The 18,635-nt window shown below is 56.0% G+C and overlaps 6 protein-coding genes across 6 annotated transcripts; 5 read left to right on the forward strand and 1 right to left on the reverse strand.

The window, feature by feature from the left end:
• Window positions 1-705: 705 nt before the first annotated feature.
• On the forward strand, window positions 706-890 carry CHGG_04614 (uncharacterized protein; the record flags this gene model as incomplete). The annotated part of the gene is made up of 2 exons (XM_001223827.1): window positions 706-819; window positions 873-890. The coding sequence occupies 2 exons, from the start codon at window positions 706-708 to the stop codon at window positions 888-890; spliced, it is 132 nt and encodes a 43-aa protein (XP_001223828.1).
• A 2,057-nt stretch (window positions 891-2,947) lies between these two features.
• CHGG_04615 (uncharacterized protein) lies at window positions 2,948-4,701 on the forward strand (the record flags this gene model as incomplete). Its single annotated transcript, XM_001223828.1, has 3 exons — window positions 2,948-3,021; window positions 3,158-3,201; window positions 3,560-4,701. 3 exons carry the CDS (start codon window positions 2,948-2,950, stop codon window positions 4,699-4,701), a joined length of 1,260 nt encoding a protein of 419 aa, XP_001223829.1.
• Window positions 4,702-5,068: 367 nt separating this feature from the next.
• On the reverse strand, window positions 5,069-6,111 carry CHGG_04616 (uncharacterized protein; the record flags this gene model as incomplete). The annotated part of the gene is made up of 3 exons (XM_001223829.1): window positions 5,069-5,247; window positions 5,423-5,702; window positions 5,770-6,111. 3 exons carry the CDS (start codon window positions 6,109-6,111, stop codon window positions 5,069-5,071), a joined length of 801 nt encoding a protein of 266 aa, XP_001223830.1.
• Window positions 6,112-6,952: 841 nt separating this feature from the next.
• On the forward strand, window positions 6,953-10,490 carry CHGG_04617 (uncharacterized protein; the record flags this gene model as incomplete). The annotated part of the gene is made up of 4 exons (XM_001223830.1): window positions 6,953-7,417; window positions 7,473-7,591; window positions 7,644-7,774; window positions 7,870-10,490. 4 exons carry the CDS (start codon window positions 6,953-6,955, stop codon window positions 10,488-10,490), a joined length of 3,336 nt encoding a protein of 1,111 aa, XP_001223831.1.
• Window positions 10,491-12,330: 1,840 nt separating this feature from the next.
• On the forward strand, window positions 12,331-13,129 carry CHGG_04618 (uncharacterized protein; the record flags this gene model as incomplete). Its single annotated transcript, XM_001223831.1, has 3 exons — window positions 12,331-12,367; window positions 12,664-12,707; window positions 13,004-13,129. The coding sequence occupies 3 exons, from the start codon at window positions 12,331-12,333 to the stop codon at window positions 13,127-13,129; spliced, it is 207 nt and encodes a 68-aa protein (XP_001223832.1).
• A 938-nt stretch (window positions 13,130-14,067) lies between these two features.
• Window positions 14,068-17,915, forward strand: CHGG_04619 (uncharacterized protein; the record flags this gene model as incomplete). The annotated part of the gene is made up of 6 exons (XM_001223832.1): window positions 14,068-14,133; window positions 14,192-14,222; window positions 14,303-15,649; window positions 15,749-17,497; window positions 17,570-17,703; window positions 17,769-17,915. 6 exons carry the CDS (start codon window positions 14,068-14,070, stop codon window positions 17,913-17,915), a joined length of 3,474 nt encoding a protein of 1,157 aa, XP_001223833.1.
• Between the last annotated feature and the right edge of the window lie 720 nt (window positions 17,916-18,635).

Raw genomic sequence — 18,635 nt, forward strand, 5'->3', positions numbered from 1 at the left:
GTCCGGCCTTTTCCGTCCTCAACACGGGTTCCTACCCAACCATCTTATCCGCCTTGCTCCGAGCCGTGTCTCGCGTGGAAGCCAGGCTGATGGATCCGTCGTCTCGGGCTAGTACCTGGAAGCAGCTCGATCCAGGTACGCGAAACGCACGATGCTTTATCCGGGGAAGCCTTCGCAATTCGTCCTGCTATCGAGTTAGGCCCATGCGGTTATCCCCAAGGCAGGAGAACCACCCCCCCTTAGACGAATTCCGCGCGGGATTGGTGCCCCAAAGGTCCAATGGTTGGGGCTCTGACACCAACTGCAACGTCAAGGATACCGGGGTTCGCACGGGCGTGGGATCCAGCATGCTCAGAAATGGCTCATTGTCGATGTGGGCAGCGGCTCCCGGTTGCATGAGGTTCATCCCTACCTGCGGCCGGCCCACATCCGACTTGCCCTTCCAGAAAAGCGCACCCGCGTTCTATAGTAACACCGGCGGTTGGGACTTTGAGACGGACGATCCGGTTTGCGCATACCGTGCCCCAGGCTCCGAGACTTGCTATATAACTTCCCCGTCGTTCCCTCCCAAACTCCGACCTCCCTCCCACCACTCACTTCTTTGTATCACACCTCAAAGTTTGCTCACACGCCGTCCCTCCGCATTTCCAAGCCCTAGCTGTTAACTACACTCTCCTCTCAACCATCACATCACCCCTTTCCAAAATGCCTGCCCACCACGAAGCCCTCAAATCCACCCTTGAGAACCAGGGGCCTCAAGTTCCATCTCAAGGCTGGTGGTGCCAAGTGGGAGTGCACTGTGCTCGACCGCGCTACTCAGTGAGTCTGCTTACACTACCAACCACACGACAGAGATATTAACCAACTCACAGCGAGAGGCGCAAGGCTGAGCGCACCGACTCTACGTCGTCGGTCTCGTCAAGCACGTCGACGTCGTCCAACTCGAGCACGAAGTCACACTAAACGCCAACTTCAATATCCTGAAGAGGAAAGGGAGAGTAACCGGGCCTTGAACCTCCCTCTCAAGGCAGGGAAACAAGCACAACCAGACATCTACAATGTGGTCCCTGCCCCCTATTTCGCGCATATACCCTACCGGAACGGAGTACGGCACATCATTTTAGCCCCAGGGGGGGTTAGGTCGCAGTATGGAACGGATCGGACGGCGGACGGCGAAGAAAGGAAGCAGCTGCGAACCTGGGTAATCATATGCGGTGGAGTCGGATCAGCCGGTGGACCCGTACACGCAAGTAAGGGTCTCCCATCCTCGGGCTTCGCGACGCCGAGCGAGCTGCTTCCCCACGCCCGCCGGACTGTCTCCGGCCTATCTCCTTTTTTTTTCCCTTATCGACTCGGTGTTTTCAGGCGGGGAAGGACAAAACCCGGAGTTCTTTTTTTTGTGATTATTTTATCAAGTGGGATACGCCATCATGGTTTGGGCGTTCTTTGATGAGATTGCTTCACGAAGTGGGACAGTATTCATGGTTACAACGATGAGGGATTTCAGGCAACTTCTGAATAGATTGCTTCGCTTCCCATTTCTGCCCGTTGCTCTGGTGCTGTTGAAACGGTAAATGAACCGCCCCCCTGCAGGCGATGAGCATGCAGGACGGCAACGCCCGGAAAGCTTGTTTTTCTTTGGTCAAGCAGTTTTGGTGGAGAGATGGAGGGCGCGGCGTGGCCACATGGTTGGTTCGTCCGCCCTTGACAAGCAGATAAGACAGACCTAACTCTGCGGCGTTTTCGTTCTTTCACGCAGGTGACGGCTTATACATGCCGCGGTGATATCCCAACTGGTTGGTTCAGCGAGGGATGGCGTCTTCGGCAGCATGATGGGTGGGTGGGTGGCCGACCGCGGAAGAGGCGGGTTTCTCGACATGGCAATTCCCGTTCCGCGTATTCCGCCGTATTGATTTCCCCAATGTGGTGTGGGTGGGGTTGACAGCAACATGCAAGTCGTTCCTTTCGGACCAGGTTTCGGACTCGCTTCGTTGTTTGTCCCGTCTGCCCCATTGACAGCACGAATCACATAAGCGGGTTTTCAGCTGGGACTCGGTTGTTCATTGGATGCCGATGTCCGACATTCTGAGACGGTCATTCAAGAGTTTGTGTCTCGGGTAGCATAGGGACCATAGGTAATGTGGAGTATACACACTGTAGTCTGTGGCAGAGGGATTCATATAAAAAATGATAGGTGGCCTATCGGGCGAACATGAAGGTTGCATCAACATACCTATGCTGTATCGTTGCCCTAGCGGTCTTTCGGATCGTTTGATGTTCTTCGAGACACATAGGCTTGGTCTAGCCAAAATGATGGAAATGTATAAATTTATCATTGTAAAATTAACCAGATCTTGGTGAAGTTGATCGTAAGCATGCTCGGGTCTTACCCTCGAGTCCTGATAAACGGCTTGATTCATTATCAATTATTAGTGATAGAAGAAATGAGAGCTGAAGAATTGTCGTTTTCGTCTGAAAGTTGTGGTCCAGAACGAGATGGGGTGTGGCAAAGCTTGGCACTGAGCCAAGAGAGTGGCGTCATTATGCAAACGAATCTTCCCCAATTACCCTAACCCTATATGGTAGCTGTCATGTTTTGATGTGTTCATGCAGCTGCATCGTTTCTTTGACATGGAAAGTCGGACGAGGCTTGGGCTGAGTGTGAGTTTCAGCTCGTCTCCATCGCGTATGAATGAGCTGGGCTTACTACCACAACTACTATTGTCTCTGGTATAGGTCGAGCTGTCGCTTCGTGACATCATCAGCATTTCTCCTCCTTGCAATCGCTGCCCTCAACATACGATACTTGAACATCCTTTTGATTTGCAACACGTCTGTGCCGGTTAAGATTGGATTTTGAGTCAGTCACAAACAGTGGCACAGTTCTAGCACAGAACTGCAGGCCTCATTTACCCCAGCTTGTGCAGCACTGCCTTTCAACAAAAAGATGAGAAGCGCCCCCGTGCCCTTGCAAAAGGAGGGGCTTCCCACGGTCCGCCTCGCCCGACACCTGTCGCCTACGTAAGCTCCTCGTCAAGGCGCTTGGAACAAAAGGTACATGCACCCACGCCTTCTGCTTCTTTACCGTTGTGTTCCTTCAACGCACTTCCCCGCCTCTTGCCACCACACCCACCAGCAACTTTGGTTTTGCTTCCAGTACCAAAGACGCTGTCAACATGCCAGTTCCGGTCGCAGCCAAAGGTGAGTGAAGATCGCTTCCTATCCTTCATGATTTGTGTTTCCGCATTGCCTCTACCCCTGTCTGCCCCGCATGCGTTGCGAATCACGACGCCTGTCATGATGGAGTGGCGAGGCCCCGTGGACAACACGCAATCCCAGGTCTCTCCAACGGGTTGACTTTGTCGCCTCAATATTGGGCGGACAGGTCCTGCTCGTTCCCCTGGATTCTTCGCTTTTGAAGAGCATCACCCATCGAGTCATTCGGGACATTTTAAGACATACCACAATCCCAAGCTCTCACGTACCACTGCATCGACCACTGCATGATCCTTCTCTTTCCTTAGAATGCCGCCTGTTAACCATGCTGCCCTTGCATCAGTTGGCATCGTCGTCGCATCGGTGGCTGTGACCGCTGCTATCGCCATCTATGAAATCCCAGAGGTTCGCCGCGCAACCGAAGACCTCCGCCGACGCATCGCCCTCGCCCTCCACTCCCTAGGCGACAATTTCGATCCAAACAGGGAGCCACGCTTCAACCGGCCTGAAGACGCTGACGGCTTCTATCAATCTCACGATGTTGATGCCGACGAGGAAACGAGGAGGAGGCAGCGGGAGGAATTGATGTACTGGAATCTGCGCCGCGAGGAACAACAGCGGGACCATCCCGAAGTCCAGCAGCGACCCCGTGGCTCAACCTTCGACGACTTCCTCCAGCCAGATCGGACGGGCGATAGCGGCGCGTTTGTTTACAACACCGGGGCGAACGCTTGGGGTTCCGACTCTCTTAACGTCCTTCGCCGCCGGGGCAACGTCGAGGGCGTGCGGGGTCTGAACGCTGCCATGGTTACCAACCCTTTCAGCGACGAGCATGGTATCGAGCTGGATGACCGCGCCGAGCTTTCTCCTCCAACTCGCGCGGAAGTCATGTCGGACATCTACGGCGCCACCCCTCGCGTACTCTCCCCTTCGGTTCCCCAGGTGCACCCCCTCCAGGTCCAGCCTCTCGCCGTCCCAGTTGCAAGCGAAGTCCTCTTCGATTTTGAGACCCACAATGCCCCTAGCGAGTACGCCACGGCGGTAGATGAAGACTACCAGGACACCAAGGAGGCCCCGCGGGTCGCCACGCCCACCGCCACCTCCCGCAGCACTACCATCGGCCGCGAGCTCGCTGACGACGAGTACATGACCGCTGGGCAGGACGACCGCAACAGTGCCGAGGCGTACGCCTCGATCCAGGCATGGGCACAAAATTCGTCTAACCCGGGCTTCTACTCGCCACTTCCCGACACCCCCCAGACGCCGCTCTCCGATCCCGAGGTCATCAGCCAGGGGCAACTTACCCCGACCGACTCCATGTCGATGGCTGGATCCGGTGTGGATGTTGCCAATGATGACGTCTCTATGACCGAGGGCCGTGATTACGACGTCATGAGTGAATCGGATGGTGGGGTACACACGCCGGGTAGCTGGTCCGAGGTGGCGAGTGTGGTCAGCGAGAGCGAGAGTGCGGTGCGGGCTTAGGTCCTCGTTCCATTGAGGGTTTTCTGTTTTAGGTTTTGCTAGGCCATGTGCGATACCACCAACCTCCATGGCGTTCATAGGTTCTGGCGTTACTAGGATATCGGGATGGGACATATAACAGGGGAACAGCATAGCATTTGGGCCATGAGGGTATGGGAGTTGCGCTTCCCCGAGTCGCCAGCTGTCGCCGCGGACAAGCGTGCGTTATACACCGCCTTGGGGGATTTATTTACCGCAGATCCCGGAGAGGGAGCCATATACAGGTATTTGCACAGTAAGGTGGAGTGTCAAAATAGACGCCATTTTATATTCTACGTCTTAAAATCAAATTGGCTCGCCCACATATTTTCCTCATCGGTGTCGATGGCTACTTTTGGCCGTCGTCCTTTTCCTTCTTGACGTAATCACCGTACAGCTTCTCAACCGACCTGCCCAATAGCCCGGGCCAGAAGGCCTCGCACTCGTACTTGTGCCGCCGCAACTCGTCGTTGAGCCGGCGGATCGTCCCCTCCCCGAACCGTTGTTCGAGGTACTGGAGGAAGTAGGCTGTGTGTTGGTAGCCTCTGTCCCAGTCTAAGGAAATGACACGGACGGGTGTTAGATAGCGATGATATTGTTACGTTCAAGGAGGAAAGGGTGAACCACAAACACGACATAATAATCGACCTGAAGGCAAAACGAAAAGAAGCAAAAGGATAAAACCATATGATAAACAACATACCGCCTTCCACCTCCTTCTTCCAGTGCGGCGGACTGAGGTCGCAGTTCAGCCGCACCCAGTCGGCCACGCCCTCGATCAGGCCGCCCGGGCACGTCCCTTCGGCGTCCCACTGGTAGCAGTGCACCAGCTCGTGGGTCAGGACGCCCGTGATCTCGTGGGTGAGCCGCGAGACGGGGTTGATCGAGTTGATGTAGTTGAGGGAGAAGTGTATTTCCTTGTGATCGTTGTCGAGGTCGGTCTTTCGAGTTGGGTGAAGGAGAGGGAGTTGTGTAAGTAAGAACTATTGGGTTTAAAAAAGGAGAGGGGGTTGGGTTAGATTGACACTGAGAAAAACGGGGTCACGGTACCCCTGTGGTGTATGCCACGCCACCCATATCCCGCAGGACGAGGGTTACGGAGCGAGTGGGCGGGACTGTGGTATGTTTCTCTGAGGGCGATTTGTAGAGCAGCCGTAGGACGTTGTTTACGGCGGTTGAGAGCACGGTGGCAGAGTTGACGGAGTTGAGGAACTTAGCTGCTCCGGGGTGATCAAGATCTTGAATTTTGAGACGAAGCTTTGGCTTAGAGAATGATTGACCGGTCGACGACTCAGATACCGGCCCCGGTCCCCGTTCCGTAGTATCCCGAGTTCGATCAGGCAGCGGAATGGGGGATGGAGCAGGGACACTTGGTTGTTCCTTGATAGCCATTGCGTCAGAATAATAGTTTAATGAGGGTTATAAGCCGGCTCGGCTGGATAGGCTGCTATTGAACATAAAAATGGGGTCGATAGGAGGTGCGGAACGAAGATTCAACCTATCTCAGAGACATGTGACGGATGAAAAGATAGATGGGTAGCTGCTGCTGCAAATTGGGCGAGTTGAAATCGAAATCAGAAAACGGTGAAATTCCAGGTTGACACAATTTGACCCCCTCTCATCCAATTGTATTCTGTTGCCTTCTGATTCCCAGGTTTGTTGTCTTGGAGATAGCCAGGCTTCCTTCTGTCCTTTTGCAACGCGGGGCACGATTGGCAGCGCGGTGTTGCGGGGTTGATAAATGGGACAAACCAGGCCCGCCAAGGTTACATCAGCTCTCAGGTTCCAGGGTTGTCAAGGTGATGGCGGCCCCACCTCCCCATCCCCAGCTGCCGACAGGGGTTGGGTTGTCCCGCAATTGATAATCACCAAGCTGCCGCCAGGGAATGTCTTGAACAAACCCAAGCCTGAGCTAATTTGCGACGACGAGCATCACCATTACCGCAATCCCATTTCCTTTTCTCGCCGCCCAGAGGTAGCTCTATACCTCACGTGGTTGCGCATTGCCTCTTGACAATCGTTAGTACACAACCCTCCCAATTCTGGCGGTGGCGATTGAGACATCCTTGTGCACCGTCGCATCCGTTTTTTTTGTTTTCTTTCTTCCCGTTTCTACAAATTGCGACCGAGGGTCTGACCAAGAACCCAACCGATCGGCTGACCCCTTTTCTCCTCCTCTAGCAACCACCATTTTGACGCCGACCACATCGGCATCCTCTTTTCGAGGAAGAAAATGTCGGAAATACTCACTGACGACCAGGTCGCCAACCTGATCGCCCTCCTCCGCGCCGATGTCTCGATCGATACCAAGGTCCAACAGGTCACGGTGGTGAAATCGAGCATTAAGCAGCATATGGTTCCCGAATCCTGCATAGTACCGGTATTCGAAGCTCTACATCTAGCCTCTAGCTCTCAACATGCCCTCCTCGTCAATGCCGGCTTCACAGCGCTCAATCACCTCTTCACCCGACTAGTGAGGCAGGACCCCAGGTCTCTGACCAAAGAGGGCACTCGTGCATTACCCCTGATCGTCGAAAAGTTGGGCGACCAGAAGGAGAAGTTCCGCCAGCTGGCCTCCCAAGCTTTGGCCACTCTTTACAAGGTGGCCCCGGTCGAAGTCGAGCGCTCAGTGCGCAACATCGCCATGGTTGGCAAAAACGCGAGGGCAAAGGAGGCCAGTCTACATTGGCTACTCCAGGTACGCACCAGGGGCAGAGCTGTTTCCCACAAAGATGCGCTAACTAGGGGCGTAGATGCACCAGGAACAAGGCCTGCAATTCCGAGCCTATGTCCCTACCATGATGGAGCTCCTCGAGGATGCCGACGGCATGGTGCGCGATGTAGCCAAGTCAACCGTCATCGAATTGTTCAGGTGCGGCCCAGTCTGTTGCTGCGTCGGATGGCACAAGCTCACAGAGACATAGAAACGCGCCCGGCCCCGCAAAATCAGATTTGAAAAAGCAACTCAAGAACTTCAAGGTCCGCCCGGCCATTGAGCAGGCTATCGTCAAGGAACTCAACCCAACAAGTTCCGCTCCAGCTTCGCAGCCTGATCGTCAAGAAGGACCACGCGCCTTCCGCCCGACCCTTGCGCGAGCGTATCATCGCTCGCCCATCGCCCAGTGACCCCCGGGCTGCCAGAACCTCCAGCGGAGTCCGTCGAGCCGTCCTACGTTAACACGACGCGCGAACTCGATGAGATCTTCCGGGAGATGCATGGTTACTTCGAGGGCAAGGAGACGGAGCAAAACTGGCTGAAGCGGGAGGAGAGCGTAACTAAGTTGCGGAGACTCATAGCTGGAAATGCTGCGACCGACTTCCACGACCAATTTCTTACTGGACTTCGGGCGCTCCTCGACGGCATAATCAAGGCTGTCGTTTCTCTCCGAACCAGCCTTTCCAAGGAGGGCTGCAGTTTAATCCAGGAAATCGCCAAGGCCTACGGCCCAGCGATGGATCCCATGGTGGAAATCCTCATGCAGACCTTCATCAAGCTCACCGCCGCGACCAAGAAGATTGCATCTGCACAGGCCAATACTACGGTGGACACCATCATATCCAAGGTTACTTACAACAATCGGATCATGCAGCATGTCTGGCTCGCGTGCCAGGACAAGAACGTCCAGCCGCGGCTCTATGCTAGCGGCTGGTTAAGGACGCTACTAGCGAAGGAAGCTCACCACAAGAACCACGTGGAACACACTGGAGGCCTAGATCTGATCGAAAAGTGCATCAAGAAGGGCCTTTCTGATGCCAATCCTGGTGTGAGGGAGAAGATGCGTGCGACATACTGGATGTTCGCGGGCGTCTGGCCTGCAAAGGCGGAGGCTATCATGAACGGGCTCGACTCGACTGCCGCAAGGCTGCTGCAGAATGACCCCAACAACCCCAAATCGCCTAAGAAGCCGGAGGGGGGTGCGCGACCTGGCCTGGGGTTGTCCAAGAGCACGATGGGTACCTCGAAGCCGAGTGTGCGGGAGGCTATGATGGCGCAGAAACGAGCCATGACCACCAAAACTGTTCCAACTCGGCCGGGTTCAGCCATGTCGCATTTCTCGCCCGCCAAGTCGGTCTCAAGTTTGTCACAACCACCACCGGCAGCCCCTACTGTGCGTGCAAGGCCGGAGTCTGCCATGTTAGGCTCCACAGGCGGTATCTCTGGTGCGCCTATGAGGCCTGGGAGGAGAAAGGTCGAGACGGCTCGGCCGGCAACAGCGGGGCCGTACTCGGTTAGAAGCCACGACCAACCCTCAGCCGAGCAGACAAGCCCTCCGAGCAGACCAAAACCGAAAGCCGTCACGCCCAAGTCCATCACTTCATCGCCAAAACGGACGGCCCCCAAGATGGCTCGGTCGGCCACCGTTTCGGGAGAGCCCCAACTCCCGACGCCTACTAGGGCCGGGTCACCAAAAGTCATGGGATCGCCTCGGGCCACTCCCTCTAGGAGTGTGCCGCCGACCGTTGCCCCGCCGTCAAGCAGCCCATCTAAAAGACATGAAGATTTCAGCTTGGTCGTGCCCATCATGACAAGTAGTGCATCGCCTCCCCGGGAGGAACAGAGATTCGTGAAACCCGTCGAGGATGAGGACATGGACATGAGCCCATCGGACACTCCCTCTAAACCTGGTCAGCATTCACCAGATGCGCCAGCCAGCCCGCCTCAAACGGTTGCGGCTGTCGATGAGGAACCGATTTCCATAACGACTCCCCTGCGAAGCGTCGAAGTTGCGGTGCCTTCCCCGCCTAGCGCCTCGCGTTCGTTAGAGGTTTACGAGGATCCCTTGACCCGGGAGCAGCTGACGACGCCGAAACTCATCTTCGGGCCCGTCTTAGAAGACAGATCAGTCAACGAGGACGCAGCGATTCTGCAACAAGCTGTGCGGCAACAGCAAGAACAGCAGCAGCAGCAACAACAACAAAACGGTGCGGCCAACGGAATGGCTCTCTCTCCAGAGAAGCTCAAACAAAACCAGCGCCTCCTCGACAGCGGCATCTCCAAGGTCCAACAAAGGTCCCTCGACGTCCACGGCTTCCGCAAGCTGCAGGGCATTATCCGCGACAGCGACACCAAGCCCACCACCGGCACCGCGCTCCTGACCGACGATAAGTTTGACGCTCTGGTCGCGGGCCTCTTCGATTTCCTGGAGTCGCCGCTCACTAACCTCGCCCCCGAGAAAACCCAAGATGTCAAGGCGCAGGTGCTCGCGACCATCAAGCTGCTCCTCAAGCGCACGCGGGCCTCGTTCCAGCCGCACGTGTCGCGGGGGCTCGAGAGCCTGCTGCGCGCCCGCGCCGTCTACGAAGGCCGCACCCACATCGTCAGCGGCCTCGAGCTGCTGGCCGCCGACCTCGCGGGCCTCGGCGACGCCAGCGAGATTGTTCTCGTGCTCTGCCGCATGCTGTCAGACCTGGACGTCGACAGCGCCGCCCATGCCGCCGCCGGCGGTGTCGGAGGAGGCGCTGGCCGCTCGCTCAGCATGGGTTTGCACGTGCTGCGCGAGATGCTGGACGCGCGCGGCGCCGCCTTCGTGCCGAGCGATGCTGAGCTTGCCGCGCTGGCGGCGCTGGCGGGCGGCTGTCTCGAGAGCCTCGAGTCAGCGGTGCGCATGGACGCGGTGCTGCTGTGTGTGGCGCTGCATGCGCGTGTGGGAGATGCGCGCTTTTGGGAGGCGCTGAAAGGCGTGAAGGAGGACCCGAAGAGTCTCATCACGTATTATATCGTCAAGCGGCAGAGGGAGGTTGGCGCGGCTGGGGTTGGGCAGGCTGCATGAGGGAGAAGTGGCTGTGATGGCCGTGGTGATTAGTGGGTGGGTGGTGTGTGCTCGCCGTCAGGGGCATCATGAGCTTCCATCCTACCGTCCCGTTTCGGATGGCAAGGGTTCTATTTTTTTTGTACTAACTAATACCCACAGCATAAGGGGATTGGAAGGGCGGGAAAAGCGGGAAACGGAGCCGCGGGCGTCTTTGTGTGTTGGTTTTTGCGCCTGGTGAAGCTCGGGAGGGATGGGCGGTTCGATTTTGTTTTTGTTTTCTTTTGATGGGAAGGGTCTCCAAGCCCGGCTGGGCTTTCTGGAGATAACATACTTAAATTGGCTGTTGGCCCAGCGTTGAACATACCCTAATCACTCCCGTTCTATTCGTTCTCTACATGACGCGTTTATGATGAATGCGGGCCGTTGTTGGTACTGTTGGTGCTGTTCGGACGAGCATAAAGGCGGGGCCGTTCCTCGGGATTGTTGGTTGAGATGACAAGGAGCCTGCAACGGCGCAACCCCTGACGATTAGTTACAGGGACCCTGGAGATCAATCGATCTGTGATTCTCGCTGCGCTGTAACGTCGAACGGGTGGTTTATTTCATCACCCACTGCTGCCCTCCGTGGCTTCCCTTTCCCCGGGCATTTCGACCTGCAGGTCTGGACCCTTTCGTAGCTCGTGGAGAGGCCCGGCTCGAAAAAGAAGCCTGGGGAAAGATTCCACCTCGGGTTCGGTTGGCTCAGCGGCGGTAATTGGGGGACAACCCCTTTAACTTAGTATTATAAGCGTTGCAATCGCTGTTTTGAAGGGTTTGAGAAAGTTATTTCGGGGTCTGCCCCTGAATTACTCTGGGCCTTTTCATTTGGAGAAGGAAACGTTGTCGTTTGTTGTTCTGGACAAGTCTTTCTCGGCTTTTCTTTTCTTCTCTGGTCAACAATCTCATCTCAACTACCTAGGTACGGGTGGTTCTCATAAAATATTTGTGGGGTTGATTTCCCCCCGGGGGGGGGGGGGGGATGGAAGTGGGATGGAAATAGCCTCCCTCGACCGTGACAGTCGGGCTGCCGCTAACTCCCTACCTACCGTCCATCTTTCACAATGGCGGGCCGCCTACTCCAGGACCCCAACCTCAACCTGCCGAGTCGTTGACAGCCGGTCCCACCAAACCATGCGCCGTCTGTGCGCGCGCAGAGTAAAAAACGGCAAGAATAAGAGAACGGGTTTTTGAAGATCCACCTCTAACTCGAGAGATCGGGCTTTGCAAAGGAGAAACGAGACGGTCAAACCCCACAAACCCAGGAGACTCCAGCATGCTGAAGCGCAACCAGTTCGGCCCTGGAATCGAACATGGCCTGGGGGTCTCTATCTGAAACGCCAAGCGGCGGATGTTAGGACCAGGGGATCTCTGCAAGGCCGTCTGCAGATCTCTCCCGAAAGGACGACGCCCCCCCGCGCATCTTATTTGAGGAGAAGGGATGGAAGCCCGCCTTTATGATATTGTACTGTGTATGCACTTAGACGGACGCACAGTTACAAAATACCGAGTCGTCGATGCGGGAATGCACCACCATCGAATTCCAAGGCACCAATGTTTCGACGATCCAATGGCCGGGTTTTTGAAACATGCAGGGCATTTATGGGAGAGGCGGGGTGGTGTAACCTCCTGGTGCCGTACATACATACCTCCACAGAAAGTACATTACCTACCCACCGAGTTGATGAACTTGACATGCAGCGTCGTGCTGGGGACGGCAGTTTCAAATGCCGTGGCCCTCCCGAGCTTGAGAGCAATTTAAGCATCGTGGAGGATGGGGAAGACGGGAGTTGAAGATTTGAGGCAACGAAGATAGACCAGCATGGCGTGTTGGTTCCAGCAGCCGCCGGCAGCAAACCGTCAGTTACACCATCGGTGGGTATATACTACATACTCTTACCTCGTGGTTGCGTGGCTCGTGGCGTGGCCGCGCGCTTGACGCTTACTCTCACACACGGGATCCTATTCTTGCCATCGACGCCGCTTCCACTCGTGCCTTTGGAAGGTCGCGAGACGGTTATTAATGGCAGAGCAATCAGCCGGGCCGCATCAGTCGCTGCCCGAAATCGCACCATGCAGCCACCCTTTGATCCATCTTCGCTCCAGACTCGCCATCTTCCCGACAGCCCGGGTGTGTAACACCACGTCCTGTAAGCCGGCGGCGTCAGCGACCAGGCTCGGCGTTTGTTGGCGCACGAGGTGCGTCTTATGTAGAGAGCTTGGTGTAATGGTGTGATGGTTGTTTGTTGGAAAGGATCCAGGACCCGGCTGGTCGGATTAGACAAGACATATTTCGGGTGGGTAGGGGAGGGTATACATCCTTCGCCGGCTGTGAGAAACGTTGAACACACACACACTGCGGGCTTAGGTGTGGCTTCGAGAACAGTCTCAAGTTTCCCCCCATGTTTCAAACCCGCCCGTTTGCAACAAGCGGCCACCTGGGTAGTCGGATTTTGATACAATAGTTTTTTGGGAAATGGGACCAAATTTTACAGGCACATGGGATGAAGCAACGGGCGCTCCCTCGACATTCTAGACCATCCATTCACACCAAAGTCCGTACGTGCCCTGGTGCCATCGAAATTCCACCAGGACACAAGGGTTTCCTGATGAGGCTTTGAATGGAGCTTTTTGTTGGTCGCTGTTCTGGGTCATACAAGCTGCCATTGGTTCCCCGCCCCACCCCTGTGCTGCCCCTGACCACACTCTGAACCCCTGGTCTTGGCCTCCACTGTTGAACAGCGGAGCACCTGGCCCTGCAAGGACCACCCATTTTGGCGAAGAAACAGTGTTCCAGGACTTGAGAAGCCAGCCAGCCAAATGCACGGCCGATCCAGCGCCCTGGTGTCTTTTGCATTGTCCGCATTCTCGAGCTCCTGTTGAGGTCCCATCGGCATAGGTCGAGAACGCCCAGTGCGTTTTCCCACATCAGCCGTCCGGTTCCTCGTCACTATCTTTCATCGTCCCATCATCATCAAGCCTATGCGTAGTGCAAGACGCAAACAGTACTTTGCAGATTGCCGAACCGCAGTCCTGGGCTTGGGCTTATCCTCATCCCGCCCGCCCTCGACAAACACACGCTCGCTTTCTGCTGACCCACGTAGCCCTGCTTGGCTCCCCTCCCTTCTAACGGGTTGAACACCATCTTTCGCAGGGCAAGATTCCCGAACTACGGTGGCATTCCGCTTGACTTGACATCGTCCCACCGTCACCGAGTATTGCTCCCAGTCAAATCACGAAACGCTACGAACGACGGGCCAAGCTTGCCCAGCCGACCCGACGACAGCTAGCTGGACCGCTCTTTGTCCCCCCTCCCCGCCCTTCGCACCCTCTCCGAAACAGGACAAAAACCGCCAGGCAAAAAAATCGAGCTGGTCCCGGGCTGGAAGGCGTCCCCCTGATGCGATAACCCCCCGCCTCCCGACCACCCCCTCTCGTATCGCTAAACGTTCATGCCGTCCCGGCCTCAGCCCGTCGCTTTTTCGCCGGTGTACATACCCCTCCGGCTGGTCTAACTGCCACAACTAAGAAAACACCACTCACCATCATATCCGACACCATGGACGACTATCTGGATAGTCCTATGGATGCGGACGATGTCTTCCCCTGCAAAGGTTGCGGCGAGGTGGGTTTCGACACACTTGGGGTTTCCTTGAGTCTGTTCTGATGACATGATGCTCCAGATTTTGGAGGAGGGGAAAGCCTTCGAACTTGGTATGTTGCACCCGCAAAATGGACTCCAGTACCTCGGTGCGTAACAAGGTGGTAGTATCGTGGACTAACCCAACCCCTAGCCGGTAATCGATGGCATCTGGACTGCTTCCGCTGTAACACCTGCAACACGTTGCTCGACTCGGACGCGAACCTACTCCTACTTGGCGATGGCTCGCTCATATGCAACAACTGCACCTACAGCTGTAGCGCCTGCAACAATAAGATTGAGGACCTCGCCATCTTGACCGGAGACCAGGCCTTCTGCGCGACGTGCTTCCGCTGTAGGAATTGCAAAAGAAAGATCGAGAACCTGCGCTATGCTAGGACGTCGCACGGTATATTCTGCATGAACTGCCATGAGTCGCTGATGGCGAGAAGGCGCAAAAAATCAAAGGCAGCCGCACAGGCGAAGCAACGGGAGAAGGACGCCTCCCCGATGATCACAGACAAATCGCTGCCCGCGTTGCCGCCCAACGCCGTCCCCCCGAACAACGCGTTCATCAACACCGAACGGGCGACCCCCGACTCCGACACGCCAACAGAGTTGTCTCCACGCCCGCGGGCCGCCTATGGAATAAATGAGTCCTCTTCTCGGAGCAGCTCGAGACCTGATCGTTCCCCCGAGCGGGGGCAAGAGTCCGGCAAGGAATCATCCCTCGCACCGTCCGGGTCAACGTACAGGCACAACCGGAACTCAACCATCTTCGCTGGGAATCTAGACAACGGGGACTCGGACGGGGGCTTCTTCATCCCGGTTGCGCTCGACCCGAGCCCTGGGCCAGCATTGACCCCGCAGTCCATGTCGGATGCCTTTCCCGAGCCGAACAGGAGGACCAAGGATAGGGACTATTTCTCCTCTGCGAAGCCGGCTGCGGAGAAGAGAACTGATTCCCAGGCGTCGACGCCGCACATTGCGTTCCAGGAAAAGCCGAGGCAACCATCTTCGGATTACGAGGCACCTCAGCCACCTCAACACGACCGGCCGGGGCGGAAGCTTTCCAAAAGAAACGGAAACCCCAAGGCCTCACCTGGTGCCGAGGACGGAAAGGGGTCTAGCACGAAGACGCAGCCAAGTGAAGAGTTTAGGCTGCAAGACGCCCCAAGGAACAAGAGGCTTGGTAATTCCAGGAGCAACTCCTTGTCCAGCAACTCGCTGGATGTGCCTACTCCCGCCAAAGCACCCCCGGCCCCTCCACGAAACCGGGAGGCTCCCTCCAACGCTACAAACGTCGACCCCCCCCGTCAGTCCGGGGCGGTGGACAAGGCCTCTCCCCCGAGGCCTTCACCGAGACCTTCGCAGGATGCTCGACGGAGGGATGATGATGTGGTGCGCCCCTCGCTTGACTCGGTGACTTCGACCCGGTCCGAGGCAGCGGCCGCACCGCCCATCGCTAGGAAGGAAGTAGCTCAAAATCAGGCACGAAATGGTGAGCGAATAATGCCTGAACACGCTAAAAGTGAAAAGGTTGGGCTGACGAATACGGAATCAGTGAATGGTAACAACCCTGCTCTGCCGCCACGTCCAGCCGTACCCGAGACAAAACTGAGCGACACGTACATGCAGCCTAGGGCGCCACCTCAGCCTCCGTCTCAAGGCCCCAAGGAACCGACGACGTCTGTCAATGAGGCGCCAGAGCCGAAAGTATCGCCCAAGTTGCCGCGTTGGAGCTCGGGCGGGGAGTTCACCATGGATGAAGACATGGCAAGAATACTGGGCACCGACGAGGGGTCGTCATCGATCCTGCGGCGGGTTTCGAACGCCGTCCGTCACGGGAGAAACAACAGCGCAGAGACGATCAGCAACAGCAACAGTCATAACAGGCTTGGACACAGCAGGAGCGTGAGTGAGACGACTCGGGGAACTGCATCCCCCCGTTGGCCACGCACTCCAATCGCCGAGGATCCAGATGGCTCCCAGGATACCGGCAGCACCGCTTCGGCATCCGGGGTCGGGCACGACGATTCGGCGCTCCTGAAACGGCAGCTGAGAAGCTCGGAGCAACGCGTGGCGGAGCTCGAGCGGCAGTTCAACACGGAGAAGGACCTGAAGAGTTTGAATAAGAAACTCGTCGAGAAGAGGAAGACTGTTTCCGTGTTGGATACACAGACTGAGATCATGATCCGTCAGATCGAGGTACTCGCCGGGTATGTGGAGCGCGCGAAGAAGACCAACGAGCCCATTGATGCCCGGGAGCTGGAGGAGTCAGCAATCAAAGAGTTCGTGCAGAAGCTTGACAAGGTCAAGCAGAACATGACGGTGGCCATTGAGCAACTTCACGCCGAACGGGACGAGCTCTTGGAAGAGAAAGCACAGGCAATTGAGGACCGGGACCAAGCGCTACTAGAATTTGCGCAGCTTTCGTCCAAAAATGCGCAGCTGGCCGATATGAACAATGATTTGACGCACCAGATTCAAGAAAGATTCAAATCACAAATCAACAATGGCGAACTAAGGATGCCGCCCAACGGTCTCGGTATATATGGTCACGCCAAGGGAGTATCATCGGCGTCTGTCAACTTGGACGCTGTCAGTCTGCAAACAGGGACAACCATGGTCGGCACCGATGCGGAGGAACCCGTCCTGGAGGGGCCCACGGTGGTCAACATGCGGAAGGGCCAAGTGAAGAAATTCAACTGGAAGAAGGGTTCCAGTAAGGTTGCGCATAACATTTCCAAGGGGATCAATCGCGCCGCAGGTGCCTTCCAGCAACAGGAGCAACAAGCTCGGGCGCAACAGCAGAACAACTTGACGGGCGATAGTATTGGCCTCCCTTATAATATGACGGTCGCCCAGGTTGAGTCGCCAGTCACCACCATGGCCCCTCCTGGCGGGCCCATCAACCGGGTCGGAACCGAGAGCCAGCGACAGGGATTCGGCTTCTTCAGCAAGAAGCAGGGTAACAACATGCCCAAGTCGATTTCGGCCACCAATATCTCCAGCACACCTGCTCCGGCCGAAGCGCCCAGCACCCTGTTTGGCTCCGATCTGGTCGAGCGGGCCGACTTTGAGCGCCGCCAGATACCTAGTGTGGTTACGCGCTGCATTGAGGAGGTGGAGTTGCGGGGGATGGACGTTGAGGGTATCTATCGCAAGACGGGTGGCAACTCCTTGATCAACACAATCCGGGAAGGGTTTGACAAGACGGAGGATTTTGACATCTCGGACCCTGCCCTGGACATCACCGCCGTTACGAGCGTGCTGAAGCAGTACTTCCGCAAGTTGCCCACACCACTGCTCACATTTGAGGTCTATGACCGGATCCTGGAGTCGAACAGTAAGCCTCACCTCATTGCGCCCTTCCATGCCTGTGTGAGAGTATGCTGCTGACAAGAATGTCTTCGTGTAGCGGTGCAAGATGAGACAGAGCGCTGCAGCCACCTGAGGAAGACGGTGAACATGCTCCCTCCGAAACATCGGGACTGTCTCGAGTTCCTCATGTTCCACCTGGTCCGGGTGGCGAGCCGGGAGCGCGAGAACCTGGTATGTTCAGATACCCAATCCAACCTCTCTTAATGCCCTGGCATCAACTAACTCCTTCCTTCTAGATGTCTCCCAAGAACCTTGCCGTCGTCTTTGCGCCCACCATCATGAGAGACCACAGCCTGGAGAAGGAGATGACCGACATGCATGCCAAGAACCTGGCCGTGCAGTTCCTCATTGAGCACAGCCATGTCATCTTTGGCGAGGCATAAGCAAGCGCTCTTCTTACCTACCTACCTACCTACCTACCAGGGATCGTCCAGGTCGTATGATAGAAAAAAAGAGGCACTAAAACAAAAGGATCGTTTGTTTTGTGATGGGAAACTGACGAGGGAAAGAAAGATGGGGTGGGGATGGTGGCGCGTTTGGGTTTGGGGACCGAAACTTGCGTGTTGCCTGTTGCGTGTTGCTCTTTCTTGTCTTGTTGCAACTGCGTGATTTGTATATACCTTGAGCCTTGAGCTGTTTTGTTCTTTCTGAGAGACCCCCTTTTGTTTGGTTTGTTGCCTTGCCTGGTTGCTAATTACTTTTCTGGTTGGCGTGGGAGGGTTGTGGTTAATTTGGCGGGCGAGTTGGCCATTCCTCTCATGGTATCATGCTGGCTTTTGGCCGGGTTCTGGAGCATGAGCGAGGAAGTCTTTGGTTCGGTTCGGTTCGGTTCGGCTCGGTTCTAGTTGACATGATGTGATGCCCTTATTTGCGGTTTTGAGGCGATGGGAGTCGAAGATAATGCTTGGTTTCACACTGATTCAGCTCGGTTGGTCGATGTACGGTTATGATTCCCCAGTTGTTGTGGACTGCTTTCTGTTTTGTTTCGATTTATTTAGCCTTCGTCATCCTCAACACCGAATGCGAAGATACCATGCCTGCCTCAGATTTGATCTTATGAAGTAGCCCCCGGTGTCACTGGAGAGAAACCAGGATTCCTTTTC

Source organism: Chaetomium globosum, genomic scaffold, assembly GCF_000143365.1.
Source record: "Chaetomium globosum CBS 148.51 scaffold_4 genomic scaffold, whole genome shotgun sequence".
Taxonomy (NCBI): Eukaryota; Fungi; Ascomycota; class Sordariomycetes; order Sordariales; family Chaetomiaceae; genus Chaetomium; species Chaetomium globosum.